The sequence below is a fragment of the Elephas maximus genome, chromosome 24, assembly GCF_024166365.1.
Source record: "Elephas maximus indicus isolate mEleMax1 chromosome 24, mEleMax1 primary haplotype, whole genome shotgun sequence".
Lineage (NCBI taxonomy): Eukaryota > Metazoa > Chordata > Mammalia > Proboscidea > Elephantidae > Elephas > Elephas maximus.
This window is the reverse complement of record NC_064842.1, coordinates 13,716,076-13,735,366: the sequence shown is the minus strand read 5'-3', so window position 1 is coordinate 13,735,366 and position 19,291 is coordinate 13,716,076. Positions and strand designations below refer to the sequence as shown.

The window sequence follows — 19,291 nt, the reverse complement described above, 5'->3', positions numbered from 1 at the left end:
GGAGCTGGCAGATTATCTTTTCCCTCAGTTGTGAATTTATCCCTTCTCCAAGGAGAATGGCTCAGACCACTTAGCAGGACCTATTTCAGGCCCAGGGAAATTGACAGCCACTGAAACCAGCTTGAGGGCTTGGGGTGCGGTAAAATATACGCAAGTACTTAGCTTTTTCCAAGAGTGCCATTCTCTGGTCCTGGAGGTGTGAGTAGGTTGTGTGGCTGGCTGTTTCTCCCTGAGGAAGCCACGGCTGAAAGCTACTACCAGCCTACTGCAGTCGCTCCCAGGAATGGTGCCTGAGGGTTCCTGGTGACTCAGGTCGGGTAACTCCTCTCCATTTCTGAACCGTCTCTCCCTCTCCCTACCACTCAGTCCATTTTCTAACTTTGCCTTTGATGTTCAGGGCTCCTAAAAACAAACAAAAAAAAAAACCTAGCTTGTCATAAATATAATCATTTCACTTATTTCTTAGGGTCTTTGGGGTTTTTTTTGTTATAAGAGGGTTTACCGGAAGTGTCTGACTACTCCGCCATCTTGGCCCCACTTCTCGACATTTACATTTTTAAAAACAGCTTCTTTGTTCTCTAATGTTAGTGACTGATCTCATACTGGTGGAATTTTAATAGAAATTTCTTATGACACCAAAAGTGACAAAACTGTTTGTCTCCTGTTTTGGTTTGGTGACTCCTGCTGGCTTGAAAGTAAAAGCTGGCCCTGGCCAATGCTAAATTTCTTAGTATTATTTGGCTAAATATATGGGAAGCTAAGAGTAACAAGGAAAGCCTGGCTTTAAAACAGTGGATGCGTCTACCGCAGCACTTCTCCAATTTGAATGTGCAGGTTAGTCACCGGGGATCTGGTACATAAAATGCAGATTTTGATCCAGTAGTTAAGGGCCCTGGTGGCACAGTGGTTAAAGGCTCAGCTGCTAACCAAAAGTTTGGTGGTTTGAACCCACCAGCCGCTCCTTGGGAGAAAGACCGGGCCGTTTGCTCCCATAAAGATTACAACCAAGGAAACCCTATGGCCAGCTCTACTCTGTCCTTTAGGGTCACTATGAGTTGGAATAGACTTGACACAACACAATAGCTCTGGAATGAGACCCAGAGTTCTGAGGTTCAACATTTCAAAGAAGCTCCTAGGTTGACTGAGAGGCTGTTGACCCCACAGACCACATTTTAAGAGGTGATGACCTACAGGAACTTCTGTGCTTTTTTCAGAGAAATAGCTACATAATGGAAATTCACCTGAACTGTCTTGTGGAAGCTGTGTGACACTGGTTTTTGAACATTTGCAAAGCTCACAGTATGTGCCAGGAGGTGGAATTGATAGTTTCCTTGGATTATGTAATTTTTGCAACAACCCTGTAAGGTAGGAACTACTTTACAATTGATAAAACTGAGCCTCAGCGATATTAAGTACCCAAGCTGCTATTACATAGCCGGTAACTGTAGAGCTGGGATTCAGTTGCCATTGAGTTGACTCTGACTTATGGTGGCCCCATGTGTGTCAGGGTAGAACTGTGCTCCCTAGGGTTTTCAATGGCTGATTTTTCAAAAGTAGATAGACAGGGCTTTCTTCTGAGTCGCCTCTGGGTGGATTTGAACCTGTAACCTTTTGGTTAGCAGCCGAGTGCATTAATCCTTTCCACCACTCAGGGACTAGAGATGGGATTAGGAGTCCATTTATTCCGATTCTAGGGCACCTATGGAAACCCTGGTGGTGTAGTGGTTAAGTGCTATAGCTTCTAACCAAGAGGTCAGCAGTTCAAATCCACCACACACTCCTTGGAAACTCTGTGGGGTAATTCTACTCCGTCCTATAGGGTCACTATGAATCAGAAATGACTTGTTGGCAGTGTGTTTTTTTGGTTTAGAGCACAGATGCTTAACCCTTACACTAGATTATCTTTTACAGTGGTGATAATATCAATTGCCCTACACAGAGGGGAGATTTGAAGAGGGACCTCTCTTCACTCTACTAGATGTAGCCCTAAATCTCCCTTCTAGGCCTCTTGGATGAGCACTTCAAGAACTGGTTTGCTCTCCTGTGGCTCTCAGGAAGTCAGTGTGGGGCAGTGCAAAAAGCAGTGTAAATGTTAGGAAGGGATAGAGTTCAGTGACCCTGACTTGTCTTTATCAAGGTGTGTGGCCTTGTGCATATCACTCAGTTACCTCAGTGATGAAAACCAAGGGGGTGTAATTTCCTTAAATCACCTCCATGTTCTAGGATTATAAGAGATGCCAAAACTAAGATAGACTAAAAATAAATCTACCCAAGGAGGTTAGAAAGCCTGCAAGACTAGAGAACATTATTTTGAGTGCTGTAAATATATGATGGCAACGTTATCTGACCTCTTTGTCTGACTTCACAAGGTGCGGGGGAGAGAGAATCAAGGTCATCAGCTTCAGACCAAGGCTGATTCCTATGAGGTAGTCAGACATTCCTCTACCCTCCAACTTACCTACCAATTCTAATACCAGCCATCCCTCCCCCTGCACTCTCTATTTCTCTGCTGAAGCTGATAATTTGTTGCAATGGCCATACAGAATTCACAGGCAACACTCACAATTACCGGGTTTATTAGGGAAGTAACAGGTTATAATTCAGGATCAGGAACCATTCTTTGCCAGGACAGCTTCTTGGCCATGCCCACAGGCAGGCCTCTTTCTCCGGACCTCAGCCACTTGGCTGGTATACATTTAAATATTCTTAAAACAGGGATGCAGTCAATGCATTACATAAGCTCCTTGAGCAGCTGTGCCTGGAGCCACCCAATGTGCGTCACTACACCTGAAGCAACACCTAGCTCAGTGCAGCCACTGCCCCTAGGGGGAAAGGAAGTGAGGGTCCCTCGGTGCCAGAGTCTTGGGGAGTTTGTGTATTTCCGTAGTCATATCTCTATATATCACCACTACTTATTACAGGCTTACTATGTGCTGGGTGGAAACCCTGGTGGCATAGTGGTTAAGTGCTATGGCTGCTAACCAAAGGGTTGGCAGTTCAAATCCGCCAGGCGCTCCTTGGAAACTCTGTGGGGGCAGTTCTACTCTGTCCTATAGGGTCGCTATGAGTTGGAATCGACTCGACAGCACTGGGTTTGGTTTTTCATGTGCTGGGCACTGTGTTAACCTCTTGGCAGTCATTCCCTTATTGCACTCTTATGAGGGTAGCCAGCTGGCCACCATGAGAAACAAGCTGCATTTCACAGCTGCTTTGGGAATGGAGGGCCGTAACCACTAGTAAACTTGCCTAGAGTTATGGAAACTGGTCATCTAGGGAGCTAAATCGCTCTCTTGTAAGCTCGCTTCAACTCTCAAGAGGAAGAACAAGCATTTTAACCCTCTCTCCCCTTTTATCCCCCAAGTACCCCTCTTTTGCCTACTTAGCCTTGAGTAGGGAGGGGTGTTCTCTTTAACACAGAAGGGCACACCTTAAGTCTTGCATCCCAGAGCCAATTTTACTATTTTCACTGCTGCTGTTTCACAGACTTTTAACAAATCAGTTAATTAGAAATGGACTTTTGTTTAATAAAGAAAAGGAGCAGGGAGGGAACTTAAAAAACACAAAGTTGAAAGCTATTTGGCTGACTGGGCTGGAAAGCTCATTCTTGATTTGTATTTCCTTCGTAGTCATAACTTGTGCTTTTTGCTCCAACATTACTCCAGTTTTTGTCCCCTCACAATTTCCTATAGGTTTGCTTTGAGGAAACAACTCACCAAAAACCAGAGGAGTGTATACAAGCAAGCTGAGACACACTTCTCTGGACAAGGGAATAATCTTTAATGGATCCTGTAAGAACTGTTTCTGGAATAAAATTCAAACATGGGGAAGTTTATAAATAAAGATAATTCTTAAAACACACACATACACACAAAAAGAAAGAAAAGAAAAGCAAGAATACTAGTAAAAGGTCTTTGGTTTTCTAGATGCTCAACATCACAGATTAGTCATTAGAAAAACGCAAATCAAAACCACAATGAGATATCACTTCACACCCACTAAGATAGCTATGATTAAACAAACAAAATGAAAAACAACAGGTGTTGGTGAGGATGTGGAGAAATTGAAACCCTCATCTATTGCGGGTGCGATTGTAAAATGGTATATATAATCACTATGGAAAACAGTTTGGTGGTTCCTGAAAAATCTAAACATAGAACTACCATACGACCCAGCAATTCCGCTCCTCGGTATATACCCCAAAGAACTGAAAGCTGGAACGCAAACAGATACTCATCAGTATTCATTGCAGCACTTTTCACAATGGCTACAAGGTGGAAACAGCCTACATGTCCATCAGCAGATGAATGGATAAACAAAATGTGGTACATACATACAATGCTACTCAGCCCTAAAAAGAAATGACGTTCTGGTACTTGCTACAACATGGATGAACCTTGAAAACATGCCGAGTCAGTCAGTCGCAAAAGAATATTCCATGATCCCGCCTACATGAAATGCCTAGGACAGGCAAGTGTATAGAAACCAAAGTTTAATAGTGGTTACTAGGGGCAGACAGAAGGGAGGGAAAAGGGGGACACCATGGAGCTCCTGTTAAGGGCGACAGAAAAATTTGGAAACAGATAAAGGTAATGGTTGATTATGACAGTGTCACTGAGTTGTACATGTGAAGAATATTGAAATGGGGAATGTTTTGTTGTGTATATTTACTGCCCCCCCCAAATAAATAAAATAAAGACCCTTGGTTTTATAACAATGTGATTTTATAAGGCAGCAACTGAGCCACCAGGAGAATATAAAGATTTTCACCCTGACCTACCTGCCGTAGACTGACATGTAGAGTAGCAGCCTTCGTTCTTCTAGGCTGTGATATCTGGTTGACTAGAATGTGGTACTGGGACAAGAGATACCACTGCCGTCAGCCTCCCCCTTCCACATAAAGTCATCTGTGATCTTTTTCCTCAACATCTAAGTTGTGGACAGGCTGGGTAAAGAAGGTGTCAGATCAAAGACCCAACAGATGGGTCCTGATCAAAAGGAGGGAAAACATGGAACAGAACTTCAAATTCACATAGAAACCAGACTTACCGGAGCCATTGACTGGGGAAACCCCCAAATCTAATGCCTGGAAATAATTTTTAAATCTTGAATCGAAACTATCCCATGAGGCCATTGTTAAACTAAACAACAGTTTAGCCCCATTAATAATGTTTGCCTTGAGCATTGCACTCTTAGAAAGAATTATCTGAGTTTAAAACGACAACAGTTCATCTAAAGCACAGAGAACTTTAAGGGGCTTAGAGCCTAAACTAATGGTGATGAAACAATATGAGTGGAGACAGAATGGTGACACAATATGATGTAACCAGTTATTGACCCGATTATGTGGAAATTGTGAATGGATGTATGTTCACGTATATTGCCAGCAAAAATAGTATTAAAAAAAAGTAATATCAGAGTTTACTCTTCCTTAGAGAACTTTGTTTAGACCAATTTCACATCATTATACCTTAAAAGGAAACCCTCGTGGCGTAGTGGTTAACTGCTACGGCTGCTGACAAACCAAAAGGTCCACAGTTCAAATCCCCCAGGCGCTCCTTGGAAACTCTACGGGGCAGTTCCACTCTGGCCTACAGGGTTGCTGTGAGTTGGAATTGACTCGACTGCCAGCGGGTTTGGTTTTTTATACCTTTAAAAAAAAAAACCTGGTAATTATTGGCATGATTGTTTCATTGAAATACGAATATTTAGCTTTGGAGCTGGAAGGAATTTTGGTGTCTGTTCCTTACCGGCATGGCAAAATAACTGGTGGTCACAACTGGCAGCATATATTATAGTAAGGTGCTACGCTAGTGACCCCAGACCATGTCTACTACTGGTACTGCCTCCTATTTATGATTACAGGTTCTAGAAGCCTTAAAAATGTTCTCTTTTACCTGATGCCTAGGTTGAACACATTGCCAAAAAACCTTTAGGATGAAAGTTGCCTCCTCCAAGCCCAGCTTTTCCCTGCGCTTCAGTTCCATTGTACCGGTGATTGGGGCATTGATTGCTTCTCGCAGATGTATGGAAGGAGCACCTACATATTAGTAATCTGAGAATTAATGTGACTTAGAGTCTAACTCATAGGCCCCAGCGTTTTCAGAATTTTAGCACAGTGTACCAGGACGTACAGAAGCTTCAGAGGCAGGTAGGTTTGGATTCAAATCCCACTTACTTGCTTACCTGTTTAACACTGTGGACATGTTGCTTAACCCGAGTTCAACTGCCATGGTAAAGCCTCCTTTACAAGGTGGCTGTGAGAACTAAAAGAACAAATGCAAAGCACACACAGTGCTTCAAGAGATGGTGGCTATTAATAAGGTATTTGTTAGCAACGGAGCTCCATATTCTTTTGTGCACGAAATACAAAGAAAACGAGTAGCACTGGTAACAACACATTTATTCATGTACCCTGTTGTGTGACCGGGAGGTGTTTTCCACTTTCCAGTAATTCAATTAGGTTATAAACAATTAAAATTCCAGAAGGTAAACTAGTAATTTATTGTTGCTCATAGGTAACAGACATGGTACCACATAGAGATTTTAAACACTTCTGACCTTTTAGTATAGCTTTGAATATGGACCAGTATACTTTGGCAACGGAATAAATCACCAATGTTTCTAAATCTCATGGTTCTCTTCAGACACAACTGGAAAAATTTGGATTTAATTTCTGAATTAAGACTCTCAGGAAGCTGGAAAGGGCCAACATGACTTAAGCCTATCCTCTTTATCACCAATGTAACCGTATTGCTATTTGAGGTGAGGTCGTGGTAAACGGCAGTCAGCTGCCAGTCTTGTTATGTAGAGTTGCTTTAGCATTTTTTGAAAATAATTTGCCTCAGACGACAGGCTAGAGAAGTCTGTTATCTTATTAACCTTTTCGGGTGCTAATTAATGGGATTCGGATAAATCCCAAGTCAAAGAACCAGATGACAAATTGAATTTCATATCAGAACCACCCTTTTCCAAGAGACTGCATCATACAGGATGTTTCCTCCAGAAGACCTTTTATTCCTGGCTTCGAATCTTACTTACAGCATACGATATTTTTTAGAGGGTTTGCTAAGTCTAACACATGGGTACTCACTGATAGAGCAAGATATAAGAACGTGCTGATCACCAAGTATGAGCGGTACATTACTTTAAATTAAGATTATATAGTGTTGGAAATAGACAAGATAGGGAGTTCCCAGATCCTAGAAAATATTATGGCTAAGGAAACAGAGAACTCAAAAAAGGAATCCATCTCCAAGAAACAAATTCAGTATAATAAAATAAAGTGCCCTGTCTTAGGAAAAGGTTTATTAATATGGAACAACTGGGACAACATACATTGTTTCTTTGGAGATTAAAGTGCAGGCTATGAAATGGCCTATAAAATAATGCATAAAGTAGTGCAATCTTAAGGTGCCATTATTTATTACACACAGCCTATTTCCATATGCCCATTTTCTCTCAAAAATCCGGCTGCAGTGACACCTTTTAGCTTATTTATTTAGGCATTACTTATTTTTTTTTATACTCTGTTTTACCCACTTTGGGGGCTACATAGAATCATTTCAACATTTCGACATGTAGAGTAATAGCGCATTCACTGTGAACTACTAAATAGAGATTAAGGCAAGCCCCTGTAAAGTTCAGTACTCCAAAAAACACATTTTACAAAAGAAAGTTGCTTCCAAAACCAGTGGCTTTAGACCTGCTGGCACCCCAATAGTCTTAGAACAGTGCGATCACTCGGAATACATTGTGTTTGCCCCGTTATTTCCAGGCTCTATACATCAAAAGAGGAGTTTGAGGAACGGCAGGTTCAAGAACCTCAGAATATGTGAAAATCAAGTAAAACAAGTCCATGTGGATCTATGCAGAGGATCTGGTTGGGCCAAGGGGGTGGGACCAACCCCCTGAATTTCTTACGTATGCCTTTTCCCATTCGATGCATGTCTGTAGTAGTGTACCATGATAAATTTTAAGCAGGAACGATCCATTACGGCAGAGAAGTCTCTGAAAGCCAGCCAAGGAAGATGATGGGACTACTTCATGAAATGTTGCCCTAGGACAACACAACAGTAACAGCACATAGCATTTCAATCACTGACTTACAATGCAGGGCAGGACGGCTCCTTCAGGAGGCTAATTTACAATTTTCCTGAAATATGTCAGTTTTAGGTGATCAAAATAATTTGCGATTTGTTGAACTTTAAATACCACTATGCTATCCAAAAGCAAACATAAACAACTGTCCCGATTAATGGTGAAGGCAGTTTTCTAATGTCCTTGAGCTAGACAGTCTAAGAGTTAAGACTAAAATGTAGTGTTTTATTCTCCTACTGTTATGGAATATTCATGCATCAACTCATTAACCTTATGGACAGATGGTTACAAGGATATGCTGTACAACTTTGGATTTTCAAATAGAAAACCTACATTCTAATAGTGTGAATGCTTATTATGAATGCCACATACTCATGTTCACTAATGGAAGACTATAGGCCCATTCTAGGGTATCTAGATGTAGTTTAAAATGAAATTCAGGAAACTCTTGGAATTCATTAACTACTATTCAAGAAACAATCTAAGGCTATATCCCTCCAATGCATAAGGATCATACTTAGTTAACCTGTAAACATGTACTTGGTTATTTTAAGAGCCTTCCAATACCAGAAAAGCAGACTATTAAAGGCCGTGAGTGTTCCAGTAGGCCTCCTCCAAAATTATGACAACATGGCTAAATCCTATGGTTACAAAAATGAGACCTGCTGAGAAAATGATTTCCAGACGGGGACTTTTATGGATGACCTTGGCTGACAAATGTTTTTTTGGAAATTGTTTATTTTAAAATTATCTTCCCAACAAGCCATAAAACACTTGGATGTTACTTTATGGTTTTTCATTGAAAACATACTACATTGTAAATGGAGTTGCAAAGTTAGACATAGAATTGACCAAAATCTAAGGACAATATTATGTAAGGACAATATTAAAAATGGACAGGAAAAAAAGGTTCATTTGGTGAGGTTTATCTAAAGGATGCATAACCATGTCATGCTGGACGGATGTAAGGGTGGTAGCCTTGTGCTTATTCAACGAAGGTACTTACCAAAACTTAGGTTTATAGAGGTGTCAAACTCCCACCTGGAAAGGGACCATTTCCTATTTTACACCTAAATTTACTTTAAATAACTGAAGCCCGAGGCAACAGTTGTTTAAAAGAATTTAACAGTCAAATAACAGCTACATAATTTAGTACATTAAAATAAAACTAGGACAGTGATAGTTGAATAATGTCTCAAAAATATACAACCGGGAAAAAGAACCACTGTACACAATTTGGAGGTTGTTAAAGTGACCACTCAGAAGGCTGGACAGTGCAAGACATGCTTTTCTGGTTACACGCTCACAACAGGAGTGCAAAAGAAATTAAAGCTTTTGTTTAACATTGTAGGATAAGGAAAGCTCGGAATTAATATTGAAAAGCTTCCCTAAGGTCACCCCCAGAAATGAATTACTTTTCTTCAATGAACTCGGCTTCAGTGGCGAAACTGCACCCTGCAGTCACGTCCCCTATTCAATCACATTCGATCAGCAAGTGACACAGTGGCGAGTAAGGAACAGTACTAGTTACCAGAGGTCCGGTATTCATAGACTTGGAATTTGGGGTTCTGCCTTAGCCGGTGTACCTGAGCCCTACGGAGAATAGATACAGCAATGGGCTTCAATACTCTCTTGCCCCTGTAAAGCTGGAGGACAAATGGACTATTACCCTCCAGAGGCAAGCTGTGATGGCAGAGATGTTAAGCACTTAAATAAACTAAGAAGCTGCTCTAAAAAGTGAAGTATAGAGGTTCAAGATCAATACCAGTGCAAGAGCTTTTTAAGTGGGCTGATTAGGCAATGCATGCATCCATCCATGCAAGCGTAGGACGTGGCCCCAAAGAGAACTGAAAACGCATATGTAACAACTGGGGAAGTCCCTCGCCAGTTTATAAAAATATATAGTCAGTACTGTAGAGTCCCCTTCTACAGTCAACACTGTGGAAGTCCGTTCTCGTTACCCATTACTTCAATACCAAAAAGCATAAACTACTTCTCAGACATTCCGGACAAAGGTCACTTATAACAAAAAGTCAACTTTTTTTAAAAAACAAGATAGTGTCCATTTAAAAAGTAGGTCTTTTCTTTCAAGTGAGCAGGACATTTTCTGTATTTAAACTTAACTTCTAGTCTGTCAAGACTGGGTTTGTTTAAGATCCTTATGTAATGTGCATATATGCAGAAACAAACATTAAACATTATCTGCACAGGAAAGTTAACTCCTCAAAACATGATAGAACAGGTCTGGTTAGTACAAATCTATTGCAAAGTAAAAGATTCTGTGCATCAGTTCACCCAGGAGAAGCGGGAAAGAATGTCTTAACCACGAAAGAGTTCAAGTTTAAGTTGTGTTCTGAAAGCCTAGAAGCCCAAGAGACACCGTGTTGCTCACAGTGTCCTGACAGCATGACTGCGTAAGAAGCCACTAAGCCATGTCTTCTTCTGGAGCTGGAACCACTTTCCAGTTTACTTTCTATTCCGAAGACGTTTCGATTTCCTAAGAGAGTCTATGGCTTCCGTGGCCTTTTTTCGCTTCCGAGGAGACTCCTCATTCTGCCCAGAGGCCGAGGAGCCTCCGACCGCACTCTCCATGACTTCTCGCAGTTTGCGTTCCAGCTCCGCCAACCGTGCGTTCTGTTCCCCTATGATCTGGGTCTGCTCTAGCAGTTTCTGATCCTGGTCCTGAAGCTGTTTCTGCTGTTCTTGCACTTTGGTGCGGAGCTCGGAAATTTCCCGCCTGAGAACAGTCACTCCAGCGCCGTTGGTTTTAACCTGCTGCTGGAGTTTGGTAACCTCTTGTCTTGAGGGGTTTTGCTTGGAGAAGAGCTGCATCGTCGTCAGGGCTGCGGAAGGTCCTGGGACTGTGGAGAAACAGTTTAACATGGTCACTTAATCTCTGACAGCACTGCCCTTCCACTAATACTGATTCGTTAAGCTTATTTAAAAGTGCAGTATCTTTATTTGATCACTTCTGATAGTTCTGTCTTTGCAATCTACCTGGTCCATGGGATGAACCAGACAGCCTTGTTTTAGCTGTGAACAACTCTGAACTCTGTTCTTCTGGCAGATATGGCGGTATGTGGACTGCCAGCAAATGCAGAGAGCATTTAAGGGAATAAACTTAAATTTAAAATACTATAAAACATTTTACAACCTAGCAGAGTAAGCAAATACAAGTATTAAAATGAGAAAAGTTATATTCTCTCAATTTGATTTTAATGAGCAAAGTTTCCAGTTTACAAGTACAGAATGCTCATGTTTTCAAGTTCTCTGCACCCAATTATACACAAAACCTTCAATTTAGATAAACAGGGGCTCCGTCGACAAGGGGGACATATAGAAGCTATGTTCTGACAGCCTAGAAGCCCAAGGGCCACCGTGTTGCCGTCCGCAGTGTCCTGACAGCATAACTGCTCAGGCTACGAAGCCATGTCTTCTTCTGGGCTGGAACCACATTCCAATTTCCTTTTATATGTTTATATATATATATATATATACACACACGACGATGACAAAGAACTTCTGACATGGTGTAGGAAGGCTATGGAGCTACTGTGTTTTAGGAATAATAAGAATGTAACAACTGAGTGCCAAGGTGCCGTGCAGTGAATTACTTAACATGGCCCTTCTAGTCAGTCTTATAACTCCCATAAACGACCAGGTGGGACTATGTAATATGGTGCTTGTGGCCCACTAAGGGGATGGACAGCTTGCTAAGAGTAAGGTGCATGGCACGTCCGTGGCGGTGTGACGAGGCAGATAAAGCATATGGAACCCTAATAATGGGATCAGGCAGCTCTGCCACCTACTAGGCTTAAAATGAGCCATCCCAGAGGCGGGAAGCAGGGAGGGGGGCCCTCAAACCACCAAGAAGAGGAGATGGGAGCAGAGTGTATCCTTTGCATTCGGGGTCCCTGGGCTGAAACCTCCTAGACCAGGTGAAACAGAGAGGGAGCTATAACACCAGAGACGGGGAGAGACAACGAGAAGCAGCGGCAGAGAAATGGTGGCAATAGAAGCAGCAGTACCAGGAGACTGGCAGGAGACGGTGATGGGCTTCCTGACCCGCAGAGCAAGAAAACTGAGAGGCTTCAGGCACGAGGCTTGCTGGCAGAGTCGGGTGGCTCTAGGCACTTTCTGGTGGAGCTAAAGAGCTTTATAACACTTGCCCAAGCTGGAAAGAGGCCAGGCCAGCCCAAGGGGCCAAAGGGTTGAGGGCCAGGAAGAGGCCTGCCTGCGGGCACAGCTAAGAAGCTCTCCTGATTGAAGAACTGTATTCTGAGCAGTTTCTGATCCAAATTGTAACCTGTTATCTCCCTAATAAACCCTATAATCGTGACTACTGTTTGAGTGTTGTGGTGGCCACTGCAGTGAATTATCAAACCCAGGAGAGAAGTAGAGGATGCCGTGGGAGGAACGGCCGGTGCCATAATGGGTAAAAAAGTCGGAAGGTGGAGTATGTTTGACCTCCACCTCACAGGAATCAGCCTGAGGCTGCTGATCTTGATTCTCCTTCCCCTTTGTGAAGTTAGAGGAGGTCAGACACCCCTGCCTCACCATTTTTACACAAGGGCATAACACTCACTATTTTGAACTAATAACCTACTTTTTAAAAGCCTTATCTCTTGAAGGTTTTCTAAAAGGACCAGATGGATCCAGTCATATCCTAAATCCATCATGCTAATTTCCTCCTTGTGCATATTCTCCTGACTGAGGCTGCATTCTTCCATCCCTCTCTGCTTATCAAGCCTGCTCTCATACATCAAGCTCAGATCAGCTCTTACCTCTTGTGAAGTCCTGATCAGGTCAGCCAGCGGTGATTTTTTCCTCCATAAGAATCTGTCTTGCTACTGTGTCATTTAATGGGACACTGCCTTACCATGTTCCTCTTGTCTTTGGTAACTTAACTTTCTATCTGGGTATCTTACCTTCTGAAACAGTAAGATCCACGTATTACACTTCTTTTTATCTCCACAGGACACAGTGCAGTGCTGGGCACATAACGAGCATTCAGTAAATAACAGATACATTAATGCTCAGGCGCAAGCAGCCTTATCGTTAAATTACAGAGAGCCACTCAGCAGACCCACTGAGTCCTGCAGGGAGCTAACTAATCCGAGGAAAACAGCAAGTTTTATTAAGGTTTTTTTCCCTAACTTAAAAGTATTTTCAGGAGTTAAGGATATCGAACCATTTCGTCTTTCAACAGACAAGTACACAAACCTCTAGGATTCAATATACTTCTGTAAAACAGCTACCACAGAAGTGACAGTGTTCAAAACAGCTTTAGCACCCTGTGTTTTAAAGTAGTAGCCGGACACTCTGGGGGCTCAAATAATTCACTGGATAGTTCCACGGAGATTTTTTTGTTTTGTTTTGTTTTATCTGACATATTTAATACTACTTAAAAACGGACAGTTATTGACTCATCAGAATCATCAAAAAAACATACATGTACATACCCTTCCACCCAGCAGTTCTACTACTAACCAATTTGTTGCAAGTCAACAGTTGTGAATCTGGGCAAAAATTTAGCTACAGATACTTCTTCAGAGTATAGTTCAAATACTGAAAAAACGGGGAAGAACAAATGTATCTCATGGGTAGGGGGTCAACTACCTAAACTACAGACTCTATTCCAGTCATTAAAAATGATATTGCACATACATATTTACCAACACAGAAAAGTTCAAGGTACATGGTCAAATAAAAAAAGGAAGTTATAAAACTATATACAAACATTATTATAAACAAGAGATACCTGGAGGGGAGCCCATGAGTCTTCCAGATACATCTGATCCTGGTAATTTCCTTTTTAGGATTGGAACAATCTTCTCATCAAAGTACTCCATCGCCATGGAGGAAATGTCCCTTAACTCCTGAAGTACTTCATGAGCTCGCTGAGGGGCTCTGGTAGAATTGACATATCTCAATACACGATAAATTTCATCAATCACCTAAAAATGATGAATCTGCATTAGCACTGTAGACTTTTTTTTTTTTTTTAAAGAAAACAACTAAATAGGAGGGAAGTGACTGCTTGTTTTCAACTGCTGTGAAGAACTACAGGGTAATTTAACCGATGTCCTGACCACTGATAATAATACCAAATGTTACCAGCTGCAACACACAGCTTTGGGGCTTGTTACACAACGTTCTGTATTTCTCGTGCTTACATTTATTAAGCACTTTTTCTGTACCTGAGACTGTACTGGGGCTAAGGAACCAGGATGACTAATATATGGCTCCTGACCTGAAGGAAATCACAGTCTAACTGGAGATACACACGCGTAAAGACATGACACAAAATAAGAGGGATGTATAAATTATTAAAGAAACTAGAGAACTTACCTAAAAAATTAAACCCTGCACGGGGGGGGAGGGGGCAATACCCAGGCAATAGTCTGTTAATCCTCCAAGCCCACTTTCCTCTAGCTGCATCTGCTCCCCAAAGCCCCAGGGATTCAGCCTGATTTCCTCCTCCTCTACACTGCACCGTGTCCGATCCCTGAGCTTCCATTTCTCTAAGACTTGCTATGGACTGGAATGAGGTCTCCTCAGATACCACCTCCCTCTTATCACCAAAGGGTAGGAAGGAATCCTTTTTTTGTTTTAATGATGATTGTAGTGGGGAAACACAGAGCATAATACACACGGAGAAGAAACAAAGTTCTTCAATTCTGGAACCTAACTCTCTTGCTGGAATGGTAACTGAACCTTCCTTAGACTCTTGCACTCAGCCTTTTATCCCTGTGACGTTATCCTTAGTACTTCTCAAAGCTTCAGTAGAGACTTGAGGAAATCGAAGCAGCCAGTTGGTATCAATAATTCACATCTATGCAGACTTCCAGCCTGGCCAGCATCTATTCCAAGGAGCCCCCGCCTCACCAGAATTGTAGGCTAATCCACCGAACCACTGTCACCAAAACTCCAAACCCTGAGCTCCACTCATTCTCCTACTGCATTTACCCAGCCGGCTGCCAACTGTGGATCAGTCTTACACTCTGCTTTCTCTTCTCCTTTACTCAGGCTGCTGAGTGGTGCTACAGAAACATACAATCTTGCCCAGTAGTACCAGGACAAATTCATAGCTGTAATGGTTTCTAGATTCTCAGTGTAATGTCATACTTGTCAGTCTAGCGTGATGTGTACCTGATAAATGTCAGTAAAATTAAACCGTTAGGATGTGTCTCTATAGGGAGCCTGAGAAGACTTCACAGAAGAGGCCACATCTGTGGGCCTGGAGAGATGAACAGGAACTGGCTTAGGCTAAAGTGGTGTATATGTATGTTGTTGTCGTGCACCGTCAAGTCAATTGTGGCTCATAGTGACAGCACAGGACAGAGAACTACCTAATAGGGTTTCCCTAGGCCAAAATCTTTATGTGAACAGATTGCCTGGTCTTTTCTCCTGTGGAGTGGCTGGTGGGTTTGAACTGCTGACCTTTAGGGGTAGCAGCCAAGCACTTAACCACTGCGTCACCAGAGCTCCTTGGTGGATATGTAGGCAGGTGTAATGGGAGAGAAGATACGCTGATTTGGAATCACATGGGACATGCAGGTGGCAATCATCAGCAGGCAGCTGGAAATACAGGTCAGGCACTCAGGAGAGAAATGGTGGATGGTGATGAGGCTGCAGTAGCTAACGGCGTAAGAGGGATCGAGACTGCCGGGGAGAACAGTCGGAGTAATCCTGACAGTCAAGTGCAGACCGCTGAGGCTCCGCTGGGTAAGCGGTCATTCATTTCTGGCATTACTACCAGATTATCAACTCACTTTAGAGTAACAACTTTTTTCAACAATTAGTTATGGAACTCCCATGTTAGGAATTATTACATATATTAAAAAAAAAAAAAAAAAAGTATTTTTCTTTGGGCTAAATTTAATTATGTGAGCATACCCTAACTTGTAGGATAAACATCATTCAACAAGAATTTTTTGAGTTCTTACTAGGCACTCGTCTCCTTTGAAAGCACCAGGGTAAAAACAGTGAATAAAGTTTACAAGATTCTTACTGTCATGAAGCTAAAGTAAACACATAATAAAATACTTTAAAATAGCATCATAAAGGAAAAAAAGGGTCATGTGATAGTTACTACTGAGGGAGGTGGGGACAACAGACAGGGTAGTCAGGAAGGCTTCTCTGAGATATTTAAGATAACATTCAGGGTCAGAGTCTGTTTGACTTGTTCAAAGAGTTCAAGGGCTGGAAACAGGCTGTAGTTTACACATATATATATATCCAAATATCAAATATTTATGGAAGCTAGCAGAAGATCAAGTGTTTGAAAAATAAAAAAGTATGTTAACTAATATATAATTAAGAAATGTTTCAATAAAAAATATAAGTAAAGTGGGATTACAGGTTTTTTTTTTTTAAGGTCCTTCACACCAACTATCGTATGTGCTAAATGCCAGGATATGAACTGATCCACAGTAGATTTGTTTTTATTAAAGTTTTAAATGTGTGTTATAAATAAGAAAAATACTTGTCACAAGATTTCACTACTATTTTCTGTTGCTCTCAAGCTTAGTATATTGCACGGACAGGTACAAACTGGCCTTCAGCTCTTGAACTAAACCAAGCCCCTTTCTGCCTCAGGGCCTTTGCACAGGAAGTTCTTTTCTCAACAGTTCTCCCTGCACATCTTCCCACCTTCCTCACCCCAAATTCCTTACTCAGACTTGAGGTCTCAGTAAAATGTTACTTTCTCAGAGTAGTCTTTTCTGAGCCCTCCTCCAGTTTAAATCACATGAACATCTTCTTCAAACCCTTCAGAGTGCATATTACAAGTTGTAAATACATCCTTTCTGCCCATCTTCCTCACAATATACAGGTAGTCCCTGACTTACGAGGTGTTCGTGCTCTGAGGAAGCACACTTAGGACGGCTCGTTTTCTTTTTCGGGGTACATCTTACATCGTAATATGCGCTCCATACGGCGCGGCAGCACATCACTGGCTGATGTCATCATTCGCAAATGTTCAGTTTCATGATTTACTGTTCAAAACACTGTTGTACAGATTTAGGTGTCTAAACTAAATCAGGGGCTTCAGTTGCCTGAAAACTCGGACCCAAACACTGATCGCTTTGCTAGAATTGACAGGCAGATCTGGGAAGTGGTGAGATGTTACTACAAAACACATGAAGGAAAAAAGACAACGACCATGCAGACAACTTTCACAAATTTTCTGACTAGAAACGCCACCCCATTCCCAAGGATAATCCAGATCCGTCCACACGTTATTACTGCAGCTGACAAAATGCCAACATTGTCCAACACTTTATCAGAGTAAATTTTTATGATTTGTGTACTTTTTTATGTATGCATTAAAATAGATCTGTAAGTTTATATGTAATGCTTCCAACCCCCGAAGACAAACACTGCATTTATAAAGATAGATAATAAAAGGCAATAATAATGGAAACTAAAAGAAAATGAGGTATTCAACTTATGTCAGAACTGACTTATGAGAGCTGCTGGAACAGAACCCCGTCTTAAGTCACGGACCACCTGCAGTGAGTTCTATGAGAGAAGAGTCCGTATCTAGTTTCGCTGTCAGGTCCTGAGAACCTAGCAGTATCTGGCACATAACAAATAATAAATGTTGATTCAGTGAGGGGTAAACAGGGTCAAGTGATTCTAAATTATTCACTACTGACACATTAAACGTAACTGTTTAGGGCCAAGCCATAAGGTTAAATTCAATACAAGAATATTATCTTTAGAGAGCAAATTCTATTTTGAATATAAAGGTGACAGTTAACAGAATTTCTGTTGAGAGAGATTTAAAAAATACATAACACTTGAAATAGTGCTTACATGCTGGAGCGAGTTCAGAAATGACTGTTGCAATCACTCAAGTATGAGTAAGACACAGATCCCATTTGCTGGAAGATGACGACTTAGTGAAAGACTCATAAACAGCAAAGCATAACTCAGATTGCCGTAAGTTTCACGTGCAAGCCAAGTGTTGCATGAAAAAAGGGAAAGCAGAGATGTTAAGAGCTCAGCTGCTCACCAACAGGTCGGCAGTCTGAATCCACTACCTGCTCCCTGGGGCAGCTCTACTCTGTTGTACAGAGTTGCTGAATCCAAACTGAATAGATGGCAATGGGTTAAGGAAGTCTTGGTGGTGCAGTGGTTAAGGTGCTTGGCTGCTAACGGAAAGACTGGCAGGATAAAGATGGGGCAGTGTGCTTCGTTTAAGCTTTACAGCCCTGGAAACACTATGGGCAGGACTACTCTGTCCTACAGGGTCACTACGTTGTTGTTGCTGTTAGGTGACTTCAAGTGAGTTCTGACTCACAGTGACCCCGTGTACAAGAGGATGAAACACTGCCCTGTCCTGCACCATCCTCACGATTGTCACTATGCTCGAGCCCGTTGTTGCAGCCACTGTGTCAATCCATGTCCTTGGCGGTCTTCCTTTTTTTCCGCTGACCCTCACTTTAGCAAGCATGATGTCCTTCTCCGAGGACTGGTCCCTCCTGATAACGTGTCCAAAGTATGTGAGATGAAGCCTCACCATCCTCGCTTCTAAGAAGCATTCTGGCTGTATGTCTTCCAAGACAGATTTTTTCGTTCTTTTGGCAATCCATGGTATATTCAACACTATGAGTTGGAATCAACTCAACAGAAATGGTTTTTTTTTTTTAAGGAAGACATAGGAATCCCTGGGTATTGAAAATGGTTAAGTGCGAACTGAAAGGTGGTGGTTCGAATTCACTCAGAGGTGCCTCAGAAAAAAGACCTGGTGATCTGCTGCTGAAAGGTCATATTCTTGAAAACCCTACGGAACACAGTTCTACTCCCACACACACGAAGTTGCCACTAGTTAGAACTGACTGGACAACTGTTTTTTGGTTTTACGGAAGGACGTGCAATGAGAAGAAGGATTTCAATACATAAGTTAGAGCAAGAGGAGGGTAAAAAACCGAAAACCAGACCCCACTGCCACTGAGTTGATTCTGACTTATAGCAACCCCAGAGGACAGAGCAAAACTGCTCCACAGGGTTTCCAAGGCTATAATCTTTGTGGAAGCAGGCTAGCACATCTTGCTCCCGTGGAGGAGCTGGTGGGTTCAAACTGCCAACCTTTCAGTTAGCAGGGCTCCTTGGGAGGAGGGTACACTTGCTAAAGACAGAGTGGGGTTGAATAGATGTGGATGGATATGTGAGAAATCAACATTTA

General features: G+C 42.0%; 1 protein-coding gene across 1 annotated transcript in view; it reads right to left on the bottom strand.

Annotated features, from left to right (window-relative positions):
- Window positions 1-6,482: 6,482 nt before the first annotated feature.
- Window positions 6,483-19,291, bottom strand: part of FBXO28 (F-box protein 28) — a 36,917-nt gene continuing 24,108 nt past the window's right edge. The window contains exons 4-5 of the mRNA XM_049868159.1: window positions 13,859-14,054; window positions 6,483-10,958 (exon numbers count right to left, since the gene is read on the bottom strand). Of these exons, the coding sequence (XP_049724116.1) occupies window positions 10,564-10,958; window positions 13,859-14,054 (591 nt within the window). The 3' untranslated portion in view covers window positions 6,483-10,563. The remainder of the gene's footprint in view (window positions 10,959-13,858; window positions 14,055-19,291) is intronic.